General features: G+C 39.0%; 1 protein-coding gene and 1 pseudogene across 21 annotated transcripts in view; both read left to right on the plus strand.

Annotated features, from left to right (window-relative positions):
- LOC306856320 (serine/threonine-protein kinase MARK2-like) overlaps positions 1-9,246 on the plus strand; it is a 42,312-nt gene extending 33,066 nt beyond the window's left edge. For 8 of the 20 annotated variants that reach the window (XM_079395534.1, XM_079395539.1, XM_079395528.1 and 5 more), the window contains 4 exons: positions 1,265-1,525; positions 2,256-2,282; positions 6,240-6,278; positions 7,342-9,246. In XM_079395534.1, the coding sequence (XP_079251660.1) occupies positions 1,265-1,525; positions 2,256-2,282; positions 6,240-6,278; positions 7,342-7,777 (763 nt within the window). In that variant the 3' untranslated portion in view covers positions 7,778-9,246. Of the gene's footprint in view, positions 1-1,264; positions 1,526-1,622; positions 2,980-6,239; positions 6,279-7,341 lie in introns of those variants that run through there. The other 12 variants (XM_079395537.1, XM_079395540.1, XM_079395530.1 and 9 more) reach the window with 3 other exon arrangements.
- A 2,384-nt stretch (positions 9,247-11,630) lies between these two features.
- LOC306856322 lies at positions 11,631-14,851 on the plus strand (annotated as a pseudogene). Its single transcript, XR_013786093.1, has 2 exons — positions 11,631-11,697; positions 13,646-14,851. The product of XR_013786093.1 is annotated as an uncharacterized misc_RNA (transcript).
- Positions 14,852-16,541: the final 1,690 nt, after the last annotated feature.

Below are 16,541 nucleotides of genomic sequence, written 5' to 3' on the forward strand. Positions count from 1 at the left end.
CATTGTTCATGTCACGGACCTGATAATCTGTTCCTTTCTTTTTCTGCAAGCTTTAACTCATTGTCCTCCCTCCCTTATGCATGTGTTGTGTTGCTCTGCTGCTCCGTCCTTCTCCACCCCTTCTTTTCTGCAGACAAACGAGACAGTACATTAATATCCTCTAAAACCTGTCTCACTGCTTAAGTAACCTTTAATAAAGACGCTTGTGCCATCCTGGAAAGTTAAACGCTTACAGACAGTTGTATGCATGCTTACAATGGTTTTGTCTCCCTCAGTTTTTTGGTTTTCTGACATTGTTTGAGTTAATTTAAGGGGTGACGTGTGTAATCTATGTTAAAATACTTGTCTTCAGTTGGAGATGGACTATAAGTTAAGCATTTGTCTTTAAATTTTGTCCATTTGTCCTTTAAACACTGTGGCACTATGCATACACTGCATTAGGATATTGATATAAATTATGAATACTGATATAAAATACTGATAATACAATTTTTACACTATTGTTCAGAAATGCAGTAAAAATAGTTACACTGAAATAATACAATTTAAAATGTTTTAATACATATTTCTATGATTGCAAAGCTGAATTTTCAGCATCATTACTCCAGTCAGTGTTACATAATCCTTCAGAAATCATTCTAATATGCCGAGTTGCTGCTATAGGAAAAAAATATGATTGTGGAAACATTTTTGTATAAATTAGAAAAAATAATAATAAAATAATAATAAAAAAACAATTACATGCTACAAGTGGATTTAGGCATCACAGCATTATAATATACATGTAAAATAAATTCATTTTGAAAGATTACATTTGATTACATTACATTTGAGTTTTTAAAGAATAATATGTATATATGTATATATATGTATGTATGTATGTATGTATGTGTGGTCCTCATTTGATTTAAGTCTGTGGCTTGTCACATGTCTGGCATGGTCCAACATGGGCTGATGGTGGAATTGTTTTCACACGCAAGTGCATGCCTGGGTTTTATTCCATCACTTTTTAAAATCAATCTCAAATTAAATGTAGGTTCTTTTCCATGATAATTTATCTGCCATCTGTGCATTAGCAGCAAGAGCTGCAGTTGTTAGCATAATGAAATGGCTTATTCATGCTTTTATGCCTGATTATTGTAGCTGCATGTTGCTATCATGTGGCTTAAATTTACTGATGTTGTTTTGTATTTGAAGGGCTACTAAACTGGAGTTGAGCATTAACTGATTCTCTTTTCACCTTTGCACATGAACAAAAAAACAGCACGGCCAACCAGAAAGCACCAGTGGTGTCCCCCTCAGCTCAGAACATAAACATTTCCTCAATGGCTGACCGTACCAACTTCTCCAGAGGGGTGACGAGCAGAAGCACTTTCCACGCGGGCCAGCAGAGAGCCACACGAGACCAGCAAGCCTCAGCGTATAATGACCCCTCTGCCTCCCCTTCCCTTTCCCATGGCAACAGCCAGATGCGCCGTCCTGGGACGGGCATCTTCAGCAAGTTTACTTCCAAATTTGTACGCAGGTGAGTTTATGATCCATCTTCATGGTGACACTGTTACTTGCGTGAACTGTTAGGAATACACATTCTCATGACTCTCACCAGTGCTCCCCTCTTTCAGGACGAGATGGTTTGGACTGGCACTGTTTTTTATGGCTAAGATCATGAACTCTCAAACAAAGGGCTGCTGGAGCAAAGATGGTTTTAAGTGTGAGAGATGCTAACTGAAGGATAACTAATATGAAATCCAGGGTTCCCACGGTCAGGGAATACCTAGAAATATCATGGAAATTCCTAGGAAAGTCATGGAAATTATTAATGATATCTTAATTTGGTTTTTGCGGTTTAGTAAACTTAACATGGGTATAAACTATTTTGTATTTTATAAATCCTAAAAATTTGTGAAAAAGGTGTGGGAGCCCTGCAAACCGGACCCTAATCTAACATCCGTCATTCATGCAATACATTTACAATTCACAGTTTCTTCAGCAATCTTAAACAGCCCTGTGTAACTTCATAAAGTATAATTCATATTCTTTAATCTGACTACAAACCCTTGTGCCCTTATTACCGCCCCCAGCTAACACTAATGGTCAGGAAAACCTTTCATAGGTTTCATAAACAACCCTTTTTAACCTCTTCACCTATCAGCCAAACAGGATGTATTTCATCTTTTTTGAGAGATTTTCCAATGGTACATTCACATATGAGAAACACATTGTTTCCTTTTTTTCTCAATTTTTTTTTTCTGTAGAAATCTCTCATTCAGATTTCCCAGAAGGTAGGCAATAACGTTACCCTAGTGTTTTTCCAAGACAATGTCTTTTTTCCTGTGCTCTATATTCCTTCTGTGATGTCTTGTGTCTTGAACCAACATTTATTTTTGTTCCATATGCATATCTTTTCATGGTATTATTCTTTACTAATGCTCTGCGTCCATTGCCTGACTCACTCCTCTGCCAGCCCTCTCTTCCCCCTCTTCCTCCTTCCTCTGTGAATAACACATCCCTCTTTCAAATGCATCATTCCGCTCCTCTCTCATATGAACTCTTGGAGTCCGGTCATGCAGATCTTGTGAAATGGTCTCCCTGCGCCCTCGTCTGTGCTGTCATCATGCAACATGACTACACTCCTACAATGCAGTTAAATGATGGTGTAATACAAGTTTGACAGGTCTTTATGGATTGTTTCTAATTACACCATTGTACAAGGATAAAACAAACTTTTAAATGATCCATTATCAAAGGTTATTGTACTTCTACCAAAATACTAAAATGTATAGCTAAATCTACAGTGGCAAAGTAAAAAAAATAAATGCTTTAGCTTACCTGTGAGCTTGCAGTCAAATTAAATGTGTTGAAAGACAAAGACTAGACACGCAACACCTCTTTCTGTTGAAGTGTCCACAACAAGCACAGCGTGACAATAGTGGTCTGATTTCTGAATGGATGACTCATAAATTGGCTCATTACAATTAATCTGTCAAAAAAAAAAAAAAAACATGAATTGGATTCGACTCGCTGAATTGGCTGAGCTGATCTTAACTGACTCCCTACAAAGTCATTTTGAGAACCGTTACTGTAAGTATTTTTAGCATTAGTTGACCCAAAAATTTAAATTGCCATTTACTTACCCTTATCTCCTTCCAAACCAATAAGTCTTTTATTCAATTTTGAAACGCAAATGAATGTATTTTTAATGCAACTGGAAAGATTTCAGTCCCTTTATTCAAAGTCCATTTCATCAAAGCAAGCACATTTACCATATTTGATGTGCTCCACGTATGTGCATTGATCAGTGCTTATATGCGAGGGGAAGATTAAAGGGATATCTCCGCCTAAAAAGAAAATTCAGTCATTAATTACTACCTCATATCGTTCCAACCCAGTAAGACCTCCATTTATCTTCAGAACACAAATTAAGATATTTTTGATGAAATAATAGAGCTCTCTGACCCTGCATAGACCGCAACGCAACTGAAAGGTTCCCAGACCCAAGAAACGTAGTAAGGACATTAGTCCATGCGACATCAGTGGCTCAACTTCAATTTTGCAAAGCTACGAGAATACTTTTTGTGCGCATAGAAAACAAAAACATTTCAATTGCGTTGTCTATGGAGGGTCAGAGAGCTCTCAGATTTCATCAAAAAAATCTTAATTTGTGTTCTGAAGATGAGCAAAGGTCTTATGGGTTTGGAACAACATGAGGGTGAGCAATTAATGACAGAGTTTTTATTTTTGGTTTTTATACTATCCCTCTATAGTATATAAAGTGATTGTGTGATCCAAAGTGAAGACCTGCATTTAGGTGCTTTATTCACATTGATGGATTACTTTTATGTTCTCTTAATGACATTTTTAAAGCATTAAAGTTTTGGTTGCGGGGACTTTCAAAGGAGGGACGGACATTTCTCAGGTTATATTAAAAATATTGTTAATTTGTGTTTGAAAGATTCTTATAGGTTTGGAAAGAAGTGAGTGGTGAGTAGATCATTTTTATTTTTGGGCTTGTGAGATTTAAATCTGTATAATTTTTGTTGTTCACAAAGTTTAAAAATGGTTTCTTCATTAACAACACTATTATTATATTAATAAAGGGATGTTAATGAAGGTCAGACATAATGTTAATGTCCCTCAGACAGAAGATGTGAAAAATTCATATCTACATATCTCTGTCATTTACACTCACCTAAAGGATTATTAGGAACACCTGTTCAATTTCTCATTAATGCAATTATCTAATCAACCAATCACATGGCAGTTGCTTCAATGCATTTAGGGGTGTGGTCCTGGTCAAGACAATCTCCTGAACTCCAAACTGAATGTCAGAATGGGAAAGAAAGGTGATTTAAGCAATTTTGAGCGTGGCATGGTTGTTGGTGCCAGACGGGCCGGTCTGAGTATTTCACAATCTGCTCAGTTACTGGGATTTTCACGCACAACCATTTCTAGGGTTTACAAAGAATGGTGTGAAAAGGGAAAAACATCCAGTATGCGGCAGTCCTGTGGGCGAAAATGCTTTGTTGATGCTAGAGGTCAGAGGAGAATGGGCCGACTGATTCAAGCTGATAGAAGAGCAACTTTGACTGAAATAACCACTCGTTACAACCGAGGTATGCAGCAAAGCATTTGTGAAGCCACAACACGAAAAACCTTGAGGCGGATGGGCTACAACAGCAGAAGACCCCACCGGGTACCACTCATCTCCACTACAAATAGGAAAAAGAGGCTACAATTTGCACGAGCTCACCAAAATTGGATGGTTGAAGACTGGAAAAATGTCTGTTGAGACATTCAGATGGTAGAGTCAGAATTTGGCGTAAACAGAATGAGAACATGGATCCATCATGCCTTGTTACCACTGTGCAGGCTGGTGGTGGTGGTGTAATGGTGTGGGGGATGTTTTCTTGGCACACTTTAGGCCCCTTAGTGCCAATTGGGCATCGTTTAAATGCCACGGCCTATCTGAGCATTGTTTCTGACCATGTCCATCCCTTTATGACCACCATGTACCCTTCCTCTGATGGCTACTTCCAGCAGGATAATGCACCATGTCACAAAGCTCGAATCATTTCAAATTGGTTTCTTGAACATGACAATGAGTTCACTGTACTAAAATGGCCCCCACAGTCACCAGATCTCAACCCAATAGAGCATCTTTGGGATGTGGTGAGGATGTGGTGGAACGGGAGCTTCGTGCCCTGGATGTGCATCCCACAAATCTCCATCAACTGCAAGATGCTATCCTATCAATATGGGCCAACATTTCTAAAGAATGCTTTCAGCACCTTGTTGAATCAATGCCACATAGAATTAAGGCAGTTCTGAAGGCGAAAGGGGGTCAAACACAGTATTAGTATGGTGTTCCTAATAATCCTTTAGGTGAGTGTATATTCTGTTGATGGCAGCTAAACCTTTGCCCAAAGCTTGACATTTGATTTTTAACAGGTCAGGTAAGTTCATAGTTTGCAGACAGAAGTTCACAGCCAGGCAGAGTCAATAGAGGATGTCAGTCGTGTTTTCATGGTGAGGGTTGTAAAGGGTGACGCCTGCTTCTCTCCTCTTACGGTCTACTGCTTATTCTTATATGGCTGGACTAAAACAGGCGTGCTGCTTTTGTTCCTTCGTTCTCGTGCTACGCTGTTTTGGAGGTGGCCGGTCTCCCCGTCCGATTGCATCATTCAACACACATCTCACTGAAGTCACTTGTTCAGCTGTACAATACACACATGACAAAATGAACCAGATACACATTTTTACATTTCATATCTGACAGACAAGATTGGGAATTTAAGTTTAGAAGGACCTCTGGTAGTTTTGCTCTAGGAAATATACTGAATTTTTGTGGTTAGGTTTCAATTAAGATTTGAAATTCGTTTTCATTCCTTTTGGGTCATTTAATGTTATATACTCTTACATTACCAGACTGTATCTTGTAAAAATGTGCACTTTAACACATGTCTATAAGTATGCCACGTCTGCTCATTTGCTCAGGTGTTTTTACACTAAATACAGAGTGGCTTATGTGAGTGTGTGTTGATCCCAAGGATCAGAGTTTAAAATGAAATGGTCAAGAAGTTGGTGAAGGGACTGCAGATGCTTTATGGATTTTGCTTCAGATACTTTAAGTTTTATTTGCATAATTATGTATTGATACCAAACTCTACGTGAACAGGACTAATACTTAGCTAGCAGCAATAAGATGAATTGAGGGACTAAACTTGTTGGTTTTCTTTGAGGAGTCCGTATGAGGGAGAGTTTCGAGATGAGGCCAGCAGGTGAGGACAACGACTGACTAATAAAAATCATTTATCTACAGAAGCGTACTACTCCAATCTCTGAATCATTACTTACTAAGACATTTTTTTAAATAGAATTATTCATGTTCTGTTTGAGTGTGGAGTCACTTGAAGCTTAAATTGGGTAATTTTCTTTTAAATCATTGGATGACTTGCAACACAAGACCGAATCAAATGTACCCTACAGTTCAAACGTTTGGGATTGGTAAGATGTTTAAAATGTTTTTGAATGACTTATGCTCACCAAGGCTGCATTTTTTTTCAATAAAAAATACATTAAAACATATGAAATATTACAAATTTATAATTAAAATAATATTTTAAAATGTAACATTCCTGTAATGGCAAAGCTGAATTTTCAGCAGCCGTTACTCCTTTCTTTAGTGTCGCATGATCCTTCAGAAACTATTCTAGTAATAATGATTTGATGCTCCAGAAACATTTCTTATCAATGTTAAAACAGTTAATATTTTTGTGGAAACTTGATACTTTTTTCCAGAATTCTTTGGTGACTAAAAAGTTTGAAGGAACAACATTTATTTGAAGTAGAAATGTTTTATAACATTCAAAATATCTTGACTGTCACCTTTAAACAATTCAATGCCTCCTTGCTGAATAAAAGTATGTATTCCTTAATTTTACTGACTCCAAACTTTTAAACTGTAATGTATTTTTTTTATTTACATGCAAGAATTTCTTAGTATCTGAAAATAGGCCTGTAATAAATTTAAAATTTCTATACTTCTAACAGAGTTTATGTACTTTTTTCTGTTTTTGTTTTTACCCCCCAAAGCCCCTTACAGATGTCCAATTAGTGGATGCTGTTGTTTTGACTGCATTGTAGTCTTCCACCATAGCACCATGTTGGTGTTTTGTGTTGTTGATCATAATCATGTTGATTTGAAAGTTTTTAACGTGTTGAAACAGAACTAGTTACAGCTTGAATCAACTAAGCTTCTTCTGTTATAATTTCCTTGTCTTCCTCATGTTCACCTTTATTTTCCTATTTGTGCCTCTCTCCTCTCATTGTTCTTGACTGAAGACCCATGTTGAGCACAGCAGACAAGATGGAGAAGGGTACCCAAGGACTGCCTGGCGACGAAAACAAGGACGCCTTTTCTTCCTCTTCTCCAGTGTCCAGCACACCCTCGTCCACCCAGGCCTCCAAGGACACCAAGCCACGCTCCCTACGCTTCACCTGGAGCATGAAGACCACCTCTTCCATGGAGCCCAACGAAATGATGAAGGAGATCCGGAAAGTTCTGGACTCCAACAGCTGCGAGTACGAGCTGCGCGAGCGTTTCATGCTCCTCTGCGTTTCGGGCAACCCTGCGCATGACGACTTCGTCCAGTGGGAGATGGAGGTGTGCAAGTTACCTCGCCTCTCGCTCAACGGGGTGCGCTTCAAGAGGATCTCCGGAACCTCCATCGCCTTCAAGAACATCGCCTCAAAGATCGCCAACGAGCTAAAACTGTGAGGAAGACTTGTTTCTGTGGAAAAATCTTGAGGAACGGCTGGAGCCCATGTGTTGGGAATGAGGAGGCACTGTGAGGAAAATCATTGGAGTTTTAAGCTCTACGGCAGCAATGAAGAGTCTAGAGGCTGTAAAGGGGGAAAAGGTGTAAGGCAGGTTCATGGGGGACATTTGTGCATATAGACATTTTTCAGGGGGGTTATTTTTTTGGGGGAGGTGTTCTGTCTTGGTTTGGGTTTTCTGTTCTTTACTCACCCCCCCCCCCCCCCCGAATACTTTGTGTTGTCATCTTTATTTGTGGCAATTTCGTTCAAATGTTGTGGTTTTTCTTGGACCTCGCAATTGTCCTCAGTTCTGAAAACATCGAGAAGAGCTTGGTGTTAATAAACTGGAATTGTTTGCCAGTAATTTTTTTTATTCCTTACATACTCAAACCAGCTACTGTCATGGAAAGCTGTATATAACTCTCCCCCCATACCCTGGTACTTTTCCTTGTTGATCCCCAAACACAAACGTTGGTAAACCACCACATTACTTGATCTTACTTCCAATTCCAGGTTAGCTGTGATGAGCAGAGATGAGAGATTGGCGGTTTGACGCTCTGAATGTACAACACGAAATCGAGACCCAAATGGCTAGGCACATTCAGTAGAGCCATCATTTGAATTTTCATATCCACTCACCATGATCGGTTCTGATCTAGCCAATGATTTGGTAGCTAATCTGTAACCTCTGCACCATTTCTACATCACAGTACAGTGTCTTATTTGAGCTGAAATTGAAGTTTTGACTTGAACCTTCAGTGCACTGGAGGTGAATCACTTCTTGGCACTCTATGCCCAGACAATTCGTTTTTTTTTTCTCTCTCTCTTCTACTGCAGGGGTCATATATCTGAAACTAATTAAGGGCCAATTAAGTAATTATTGGTTGGATCCAATCTGCTGCACTGGAATGAGTCTGTGTTTCGTTGCCTTTCTCTGGAGAAGATAATTATTAATATTATTATATGAATAAACCAGACCTTGGATGATTTGTTCAGTTGTTCATGAACAATATTCTTTTTATTTAAGTGAATTGCTTTGTTTCCTTTTGTTTCACATTCAAGCAACATTTGGAATACACTGTTGTTCTTTAATTGATTTAAAGAGCATGCAATACAAATAAAACTATTTACTTTCTAACATATTTCTAATTGAGAGCACTTGCAAATTAGGTGGCAATTTTTGTTTGTTTTTAGGGTAACGCTTTCCTAATGTTCATTAATTACATTTAAAATTACATTTACCATTATGACTAACAGGTCATTATGTACATTGAAATAGATTTCATATTAATTTGATTAATATCTTAACATATTTCAGTTTAAATGTGCATTACTGCTCTGTTAAACAATGTAATATTTATTATAAATCAGAAAGTGATAAACCATTTATTTATGATACTATTCTAAATGTCAATGTTTGTCTTTAGAAACTTTAAAAAAAAAAAAAAAGTCTTCATGTTAGGAAAAAAGAATGTACAGGTCCTTCTCAAAAAATTAGCATATTGTGATAGTTCATTATTTTCTGTAATGTACTGATAAACATTAGACTTTCATATATTTTAGATTCATTACAACACAACTGAAGTAGTTCAAGCCTTTTATTGTTTTAATATTAATGATTTTGGCATACAGCTCATGAAAACCCAAAATTCCTATCTCAAAAAATTAGCATATCATGAAAAGGTTCTCTAAACGAGCTATTAACCTAATCATCTGAATCAACTAATTAACTCTAAACACCTGCAAAAGATTCCTGAGGCTTTTAAAAACTCCCAGCCTGGTTCATTACTCAAAACCGCAATCATGGGTAAGACTGCCGACCTGACTGCTGTCCAGAAGGCCATCATTGACACCCTCAAGCAAGAGGGTAAGACACAGAAAGAAATTTCTGAACGAATAGGCTGTTCCCAGAGTGCTGTATCAAGACACCTCAGTGGGAAGTCTGTGGGAAGGAAAAAGTGTGGCAGAAAACGCAGCACAACGAGAAGAGGTGACCGGACCCTGAGGAAGATTGTGGAGAAGGACCGATTCCAGACCTTGGGGGACCTGCGGAAGCAGTGGACTGAGTCTGGAGTAGAAACATCCAGAGCCACCGTGTACAGGCGTGTGCAGGAAATGGGCTACAGGTGCCGCATTCCCCAGGTCAAGCCACTTTTGAACCAGAAACAGCGGCAGAAGCGCCTGACCTGGGCTACAGAGAAGCAGCACTGGACTGTTGCTCAGTGGTCCAAAGTACTTTTTTCGGATGAAAGCAAATTTTGCATGTCATTCGGAAATCAAGGTGCCAGAGTCTGGAGGAAGACTGGGGAGAGGGAAATGCCAAAATGCCTGAAGTCCAGTGTCAAGTACCCACAGTCAGTGATGCTGGTGTTGGTCCACTGTGTTTTATCAAGGGCAGGGTCAATGCAGCTAGCTATCAGGAGATTTTGGAGCACTTCATGCTTCCATCTGCTGAAAAGCTTTATGGAGATGAAGATTTCATTTTTCAGCACGACCTGGCACCTGCTCACAGTGCCAAAACCACTGGTAAATGGTTTACTGACCATGGTATTACTGTGCTCAATTGGCCTGCCAACTCTCCTGACCTGAACCCCATAGAGAATCTGTGGGATATTGTGAAGAGAAAGTTGAGAGACGCAAGACCCAACACTCTGGATGAGCTTAAGGCCGCTATCGAAGCATCCTGGGCCTCCATAACACCTCAGCAGTGCCACAGGCTGATTGCCTCCACGCCGCATTGAAGCAGTCATTTCTGCAAAAGGATTCCCGACCAAGTATTGAGTGCATAACTGAACATAATTATTTGAAGGTTGACTTTTTTTGTATTAAAAACACTTTTCTTTTATTGGTCGGATGAAATATGCTAATTTTTTTAGATGAGCTGTTTTCATGAGCTGTATGCCAAAATCATCAATATTAAAACAATAAAAGGCTTGAACTACTTCAGTTGTGTTGTAATGAATCTAAAATATATGAAAGTCTAATGTTTATCAGTACATTACAGAAAATAATGAACTTTATCACAATATGCTAATTTTTTGAGAAGGACCTGTATTTTAAGACAGCACCAGATTTAATCCATATTTGAAGAGTTTATTTGCAAAAACGTATGACTCATTTTTTTATTAATTTTGATAAATGGTTTTGTGTTAGCTGTATGTTTTTAGTTATTTAATCAAAACATCCCTACTGCAGTTTGATATTGGAATGCAGGATAAAAAACAAAATATAAATTTTGAACATTTTCTAAAACGTAGTTGTCTGGTTTAGCAAATGAACTCTTATTTTGTAAATAGTTGGGCTGTGTAAATTGGGTTATGTCTAGTTCAAATAATTGGGCATTTTGTTGTGAACTGAGCTGAACAATCAGAGGAAGGAAAGAAAAATGACACCGTGTGCACATCTGGGGTAGTTATTTCCGATTCGAACGAATCGTTTTGTTCGAATCGGATCACAGATCACACTGAATCGGTCTGACCGGTTTTTGAGTAAAATGGGCGAAAGAAAAGTTACTCCAATAGCCAAATTGCAGAAAAGTTATATGTACAGAAAATATAAAATATGTTTATGACTTGATTATATTATAACACATATTACAGCACACTTTATAATTGGCCACGCAGACATAGAAGAGACCGCGGACCACGTGTTGGCCTAATCACGTAATAGAGCTGAATCATTTGAGCCTGTTCGAAAGAACCGGTTCGCAGAAATGAGTCGGACTTGCTATCGCTAACTGGGGTCAAACGGTAGGAGGCGCCAGCTCTCAGGCTGTTGAGCGTTTATGTGACCCTCCCCCAACCCTCCAACGAGGCATTGACACGGTCATCATCCTTTATCAGCGAGCTTTCCTGACATCGGTATAGTTGCGCTTTGAAGGTACATTTTAAAGATTACACTTTATGAGAAACTTCAGATCCTTTTCTTCGTATTTCACCCGTCGATTATAAAAGCGGTACGACCATCTGAATGGTCATAATGCAGAAAATGTATTCACTCTGTTGTCCGATAGTTTCTCTTTATACGTGAACCAAGAATATTGAATTGTAATCGCACTGAATTGTTTTACAATGTGGGATTCTTAGTCGTAATCTATGTAAAGACTTGTTTCGCCAAAATATTTTATTTACTTCCTCAATCTGGCGCGAATAGATGCTAGCGTTAGCATGATAGCTTTAGTCATTAACTTACATGATTGAGATGCAGATGCTTTTGCTACATTAGATTACAGATAAACTCTTTTCATCGGAATTTCAACCCAATACGAGTTGACCACATAAGATTAAAAAAAATATTGAACCAGAAATTGTCTGATTTTATACGCTATAGAGAAAGAGAATGAGTTCTGGGAAACTGCTTTGTTTATCCGCCATATTTGCAGCCTTTCCGCTGTTGAGTTTAGGGCAGTATTTGATATTTTTTGTCGTGACTGTGAAAAATGTCACCATTGTATGTCATTCATGCTGCATCGAGAATTGCAATAGTAACTCAGACCATCGTTCTGAGAGAAAACGGTTAGTTTTTTCTGTGTAAAAACACCAAAGGAAGCAGGTCGAATAGTAAATCTGTTGATGTCACTGATTAAACCTACTGCCTCTCACTCAATAAAATAATCGCATTTCTGTGTGTTTTTGAAAGATTTGGTTTTGTTGGTTTAATTATTAACGTTGCCTTCTTTGCTAGTATGACTCTCACTAGGCTCGTGAATTAGCAGATCTTGAACAGGGGCCTTTCTAAAATACTTAAAGTGGTTTAATGTACCAAGACAGTGATAAAGACACAATTGTAAAGCGTGCAGATACGCAGCTCAAAATATGAACACAACACGTTTATTTACGTTAAACATTTTCCTCTCATAAGAACAGCTTAATGCACAGAGACAGTGATGATAAAACGCCACTGTACACACCTTACTAATAAGTCAAAATACAGATGAGCCCAAAATATGAACATTATATCACAGTCTTAAAGCATTTTGTAAAGTAGAAAGCGCTTATGGATTGTTTAAACATGTCGTGTTAATATTCTGGATCACCTGCATGTCTTTTAGCAAACCAGCATTTTAAAATGCTATAAAACTGTTTACAAGCTCCTAGGGATTAGATTTTGCTTGTCATTTGTTGACATAAATATAAAAATACAGCGAGTTTGTGACTCGCTGAATGTGATCCACAATCTCTTATTCTCCTCCGTGGCCATGGAAACATTTATATTTATAATGACAACAATAATACTTTCTCATTTAAAAGTTTCCAACAAAGAAATGGATCTACTTCTGTCAGCTTGTTGAACACACTTTTATTTGGATAATTTAATATGAGCTGAAACAGCAGCGGGTGACACGGTTTTCACGGTAAATCAGATCAACACAGTAAATTAAATTCTACAAAACTTGAGAGAAAAAAAAAATCTAAGTATCATGCACTGCATAAATTAGCTTCTCTTCTCCGCAAACGATACGATGAAGAATGAATAATTGTGGTGGCTAAACTGTATCATCTAGCACAGCCATGTAGTAATTATGCAATAATTTCCAATAAAGCCTATATTTTGCAATTATGACAATACTTAATAATAGTTACATACACCCCAACAGGATTATGACCCCAATATGAAGCTGACTTCATAATCCATTAATAATAATACATTGTTTGATTTGTATTCCTATGATCTAAGCATTAATTATTATTAAATACCAATGAAAAAAAACGTTGAATGGCAGCATGGAGGTTGTGGTTTATCCTGTGTGTTTTACATTTGAAATTCTTGGTAAAGTTGATTTACATATATTTTGCCTGTTTATTTTACTTTGTTGTTTTTTTCTTAGGAACTTCATCGTTTGATACCTTGCACTTGTGAATCAACCAAAGACTGATCCCAAAACGCACTGCTGTTCTTCCTGTTCAAAATGGTGAAGATATTTGTTGGCAATGTAGCTTCAGCAACCACAGAAGACGAGCTCCGTGCTTTGTTTGAAAAGTATGGCGCCGTGTCCGACTGTGACATTCTGAAAAACTATGGCTTCGTGCATATGGACGAGGAAGAGGCGGCGCAGAAAGCCGTCTCTGCTTTGCACAAGCACGAGGTCAATGGCTCCCGCATCACCGTTGAGTACGCCACCACCAAGGTACGCAATGCCACCAAGATCTACGTGGGCAATGTTCCTGAAGGCGTCACCGCCTCCAAAATCAAGGAGCTCTTCCAGCCGTTCGGCAAGGTGGTGGAGTGCGATATTGTGAAGAATTATGCATTCGTTCACATGCAGAGGGAAAGTGAGGCTCTGGAGGCCATTTCAAAGCTTAACCACTCCAAATTGGAGGGCCAAAAGATCTTTGTGTCCCTCTCACGCAGTAACCCTTCCAGAAATGACAGAGGGGAGGACTATTTTCCTCCTCCGCCGCATCACTATCCACCTCACCCACACCACCATCCTCACTTTCTCCCCCCACGCCCGCCGCCCCGTGAATACTATCCGCCTCGTGGCCGACTTCCACCCCCTCCTCTCCCACCGCCGCCACCCCCGCGCCTACTATGAGCGCGATGTGTATGAGAGGGGCCTTCGCCACGACCCATATGCCGCACCATCCCCGCGTTTTTACGAACGGGATCCATACGACCGGCGCATTCCGCCCCCTCAGCGGCCGGTCACGCCTCCTCTCGCCGGTCGCTACTACCGTGAGCGAAGTCCTCTTGGCGGGCGCCGCTCTCTCCTGCCTCCGCCTCCCCCTCCACCCTCTTCTGCCGGCTTTGCCCGGGGTTTCGCCCGCAATGGCGCTAGCTCTGTGCCTCCTCCCCCTACCGCCGCTCCTTCCTCCCACTATCAGCGCTACTCTCTCTCCTCAGGCTTTGATAAGGATGATTATTTGGAGGACAAGTACAGCAATGGCTTCAGCCGTAGCTACTAAGCATTGAAGTTTGTCCGCCCCCTTTATTTTTGAGGAGCTGAGTAATCTAAGAGGGGCTTTCCATCAGGGAGTTAGGGGTGATTTGTTTTTGTAATATTCTGTGATAGTTGTAGCGATTTTAGATATAACGGGTCAATCAGCTAATACTGTACTCATTTAACTAAAATTTACCTCCGCCCGATGAAGGAACAGCAAATAGGAAGTTAAATACACATGAATTTTATAGCATGTTATGTTGTATTATGTTTGCCAGGCATATCAGTTTGAGTATTTTCTCAATTGTTTTTTTTTTTTTATCAAATCACAGTTCATTTTACTCTAGCATGCACTTCAAAAATATAATAGGTCACTTGAATATATATATATATATATATATATATATACATTTTTTGCATTGATATTTCAACATGCGTCTACCCAACAGGAAATTAGTCGTTTTGAATGTTAACTTTTTTTTTTCTTTTTTTTGGTATTTACGAATATTCAAGTGTTTTAATTCAAACTGTCTTTTGCACGAGTCAGAGAGTTAATTTGGAGGTCATTTTTATTTATTTTTATTTTTTTAAGTTTGTAATTTCTTTTTTTTTTTTATTGAATCTCATCTCTTGACTACCTTGGTCTAGGCAAATGAACTTGCTATGGTGTTAGAGGTAATGTTGTATGTAAGTGAGACCAGTGGGAAGGAACAGAGAGGAAATGGGTAAAGAGGTTGTTGTGGGCGGAGCTGTATGCTAACTGACTGATCAACCAATCACATCCTACCGGCTAACCGAGCACATCGCATCTACCAGCCGTTCAACTTTCGGATCCGCTGCCGCATCCTAGGATAAAGCACCACCGGTCAAAGGAAGCAAACGACTGACCAGCCGCCAACCGCCTAATAAATTAAAAACAACACTGAATCATTAGTGCAATATCAACACTGTATTTCCAAATCTCGTTGTATTAGACAAACAGCTGATTTGCCGACTCCGCAGACTCAGAGAAAGTTTAGATTATAAAGACTTATTTTGACATCACATTATAATGGACGTGCTTGTGATTGAAAATATTACTGAATACTCAACATTGTTTCCTGTCCTACTTGTACTACTGCTGTTTGCCTATTGTTAGCGTACACTTCTGTTTAAAATGTACGTTTGTAAAAAGCCTGTTTTCTCGACTGTTTATCCGAAACCGCTCTCTTTATCATATTGTCCACTCGAGCAGGTTCGAAACTTGTGCTTGTTTTGATTTAAACCTATGAAAACAGATTCATGTTCTACCAGTCGCTGTCATCTTGCCGCCTGAATAAAAATTCGACTGACTTAGACGCAACGTTTTCATGTCACTCGTTTTTAATTGAGTCTCTTTAATTTCTACCTCATGTTTTACTCGCTCACGTTATCATTCGTATAATAGAAATTTCCTTTGACTTGATCATTCATGTGTAAAGTGCCAAATAGATTCGTATAAAAACTGCACTTTCCGCTTGAACCCTTCATATAAAGGCCAAAAGCGTTCATTTAAACCTCAGTAAATTCCAGTCACAATAACCCCTGGCCAAGATGAATGAATGTATGATGCTCTGTTTTGAATTACTAACAGCTTGGTGTGGCTCATGAGGATGGGTGAGTTAAAAGTGAAGGTAAGTAGCCTTTCAAGCTGGATTGTTCAGACTTTTGTGCTCCTTGTCCCATTGTACGTTATTGTATGTATCTGTGTGCCAGCAGAGCCTGTCTGACTTGTTTTAGTTTTTTCACTGGCGATATTATTAGAACAGTCACATACTGTTCTGAAACACTTGATAGTCAGTGCAGTTGTTTCATGATGTCTGTC

This window comes from Barbus barbus (assembly GCF_936440315.1).
Source record: "Barbus barbus genome assembly, chromosome: 36".
Classification (NCBI taxonomy): Eukaryota; Metazoa; Chordata; class Actinopteri; order Cypriniformes; family Cyprinidae; genus Barbus; species Barbus barbus.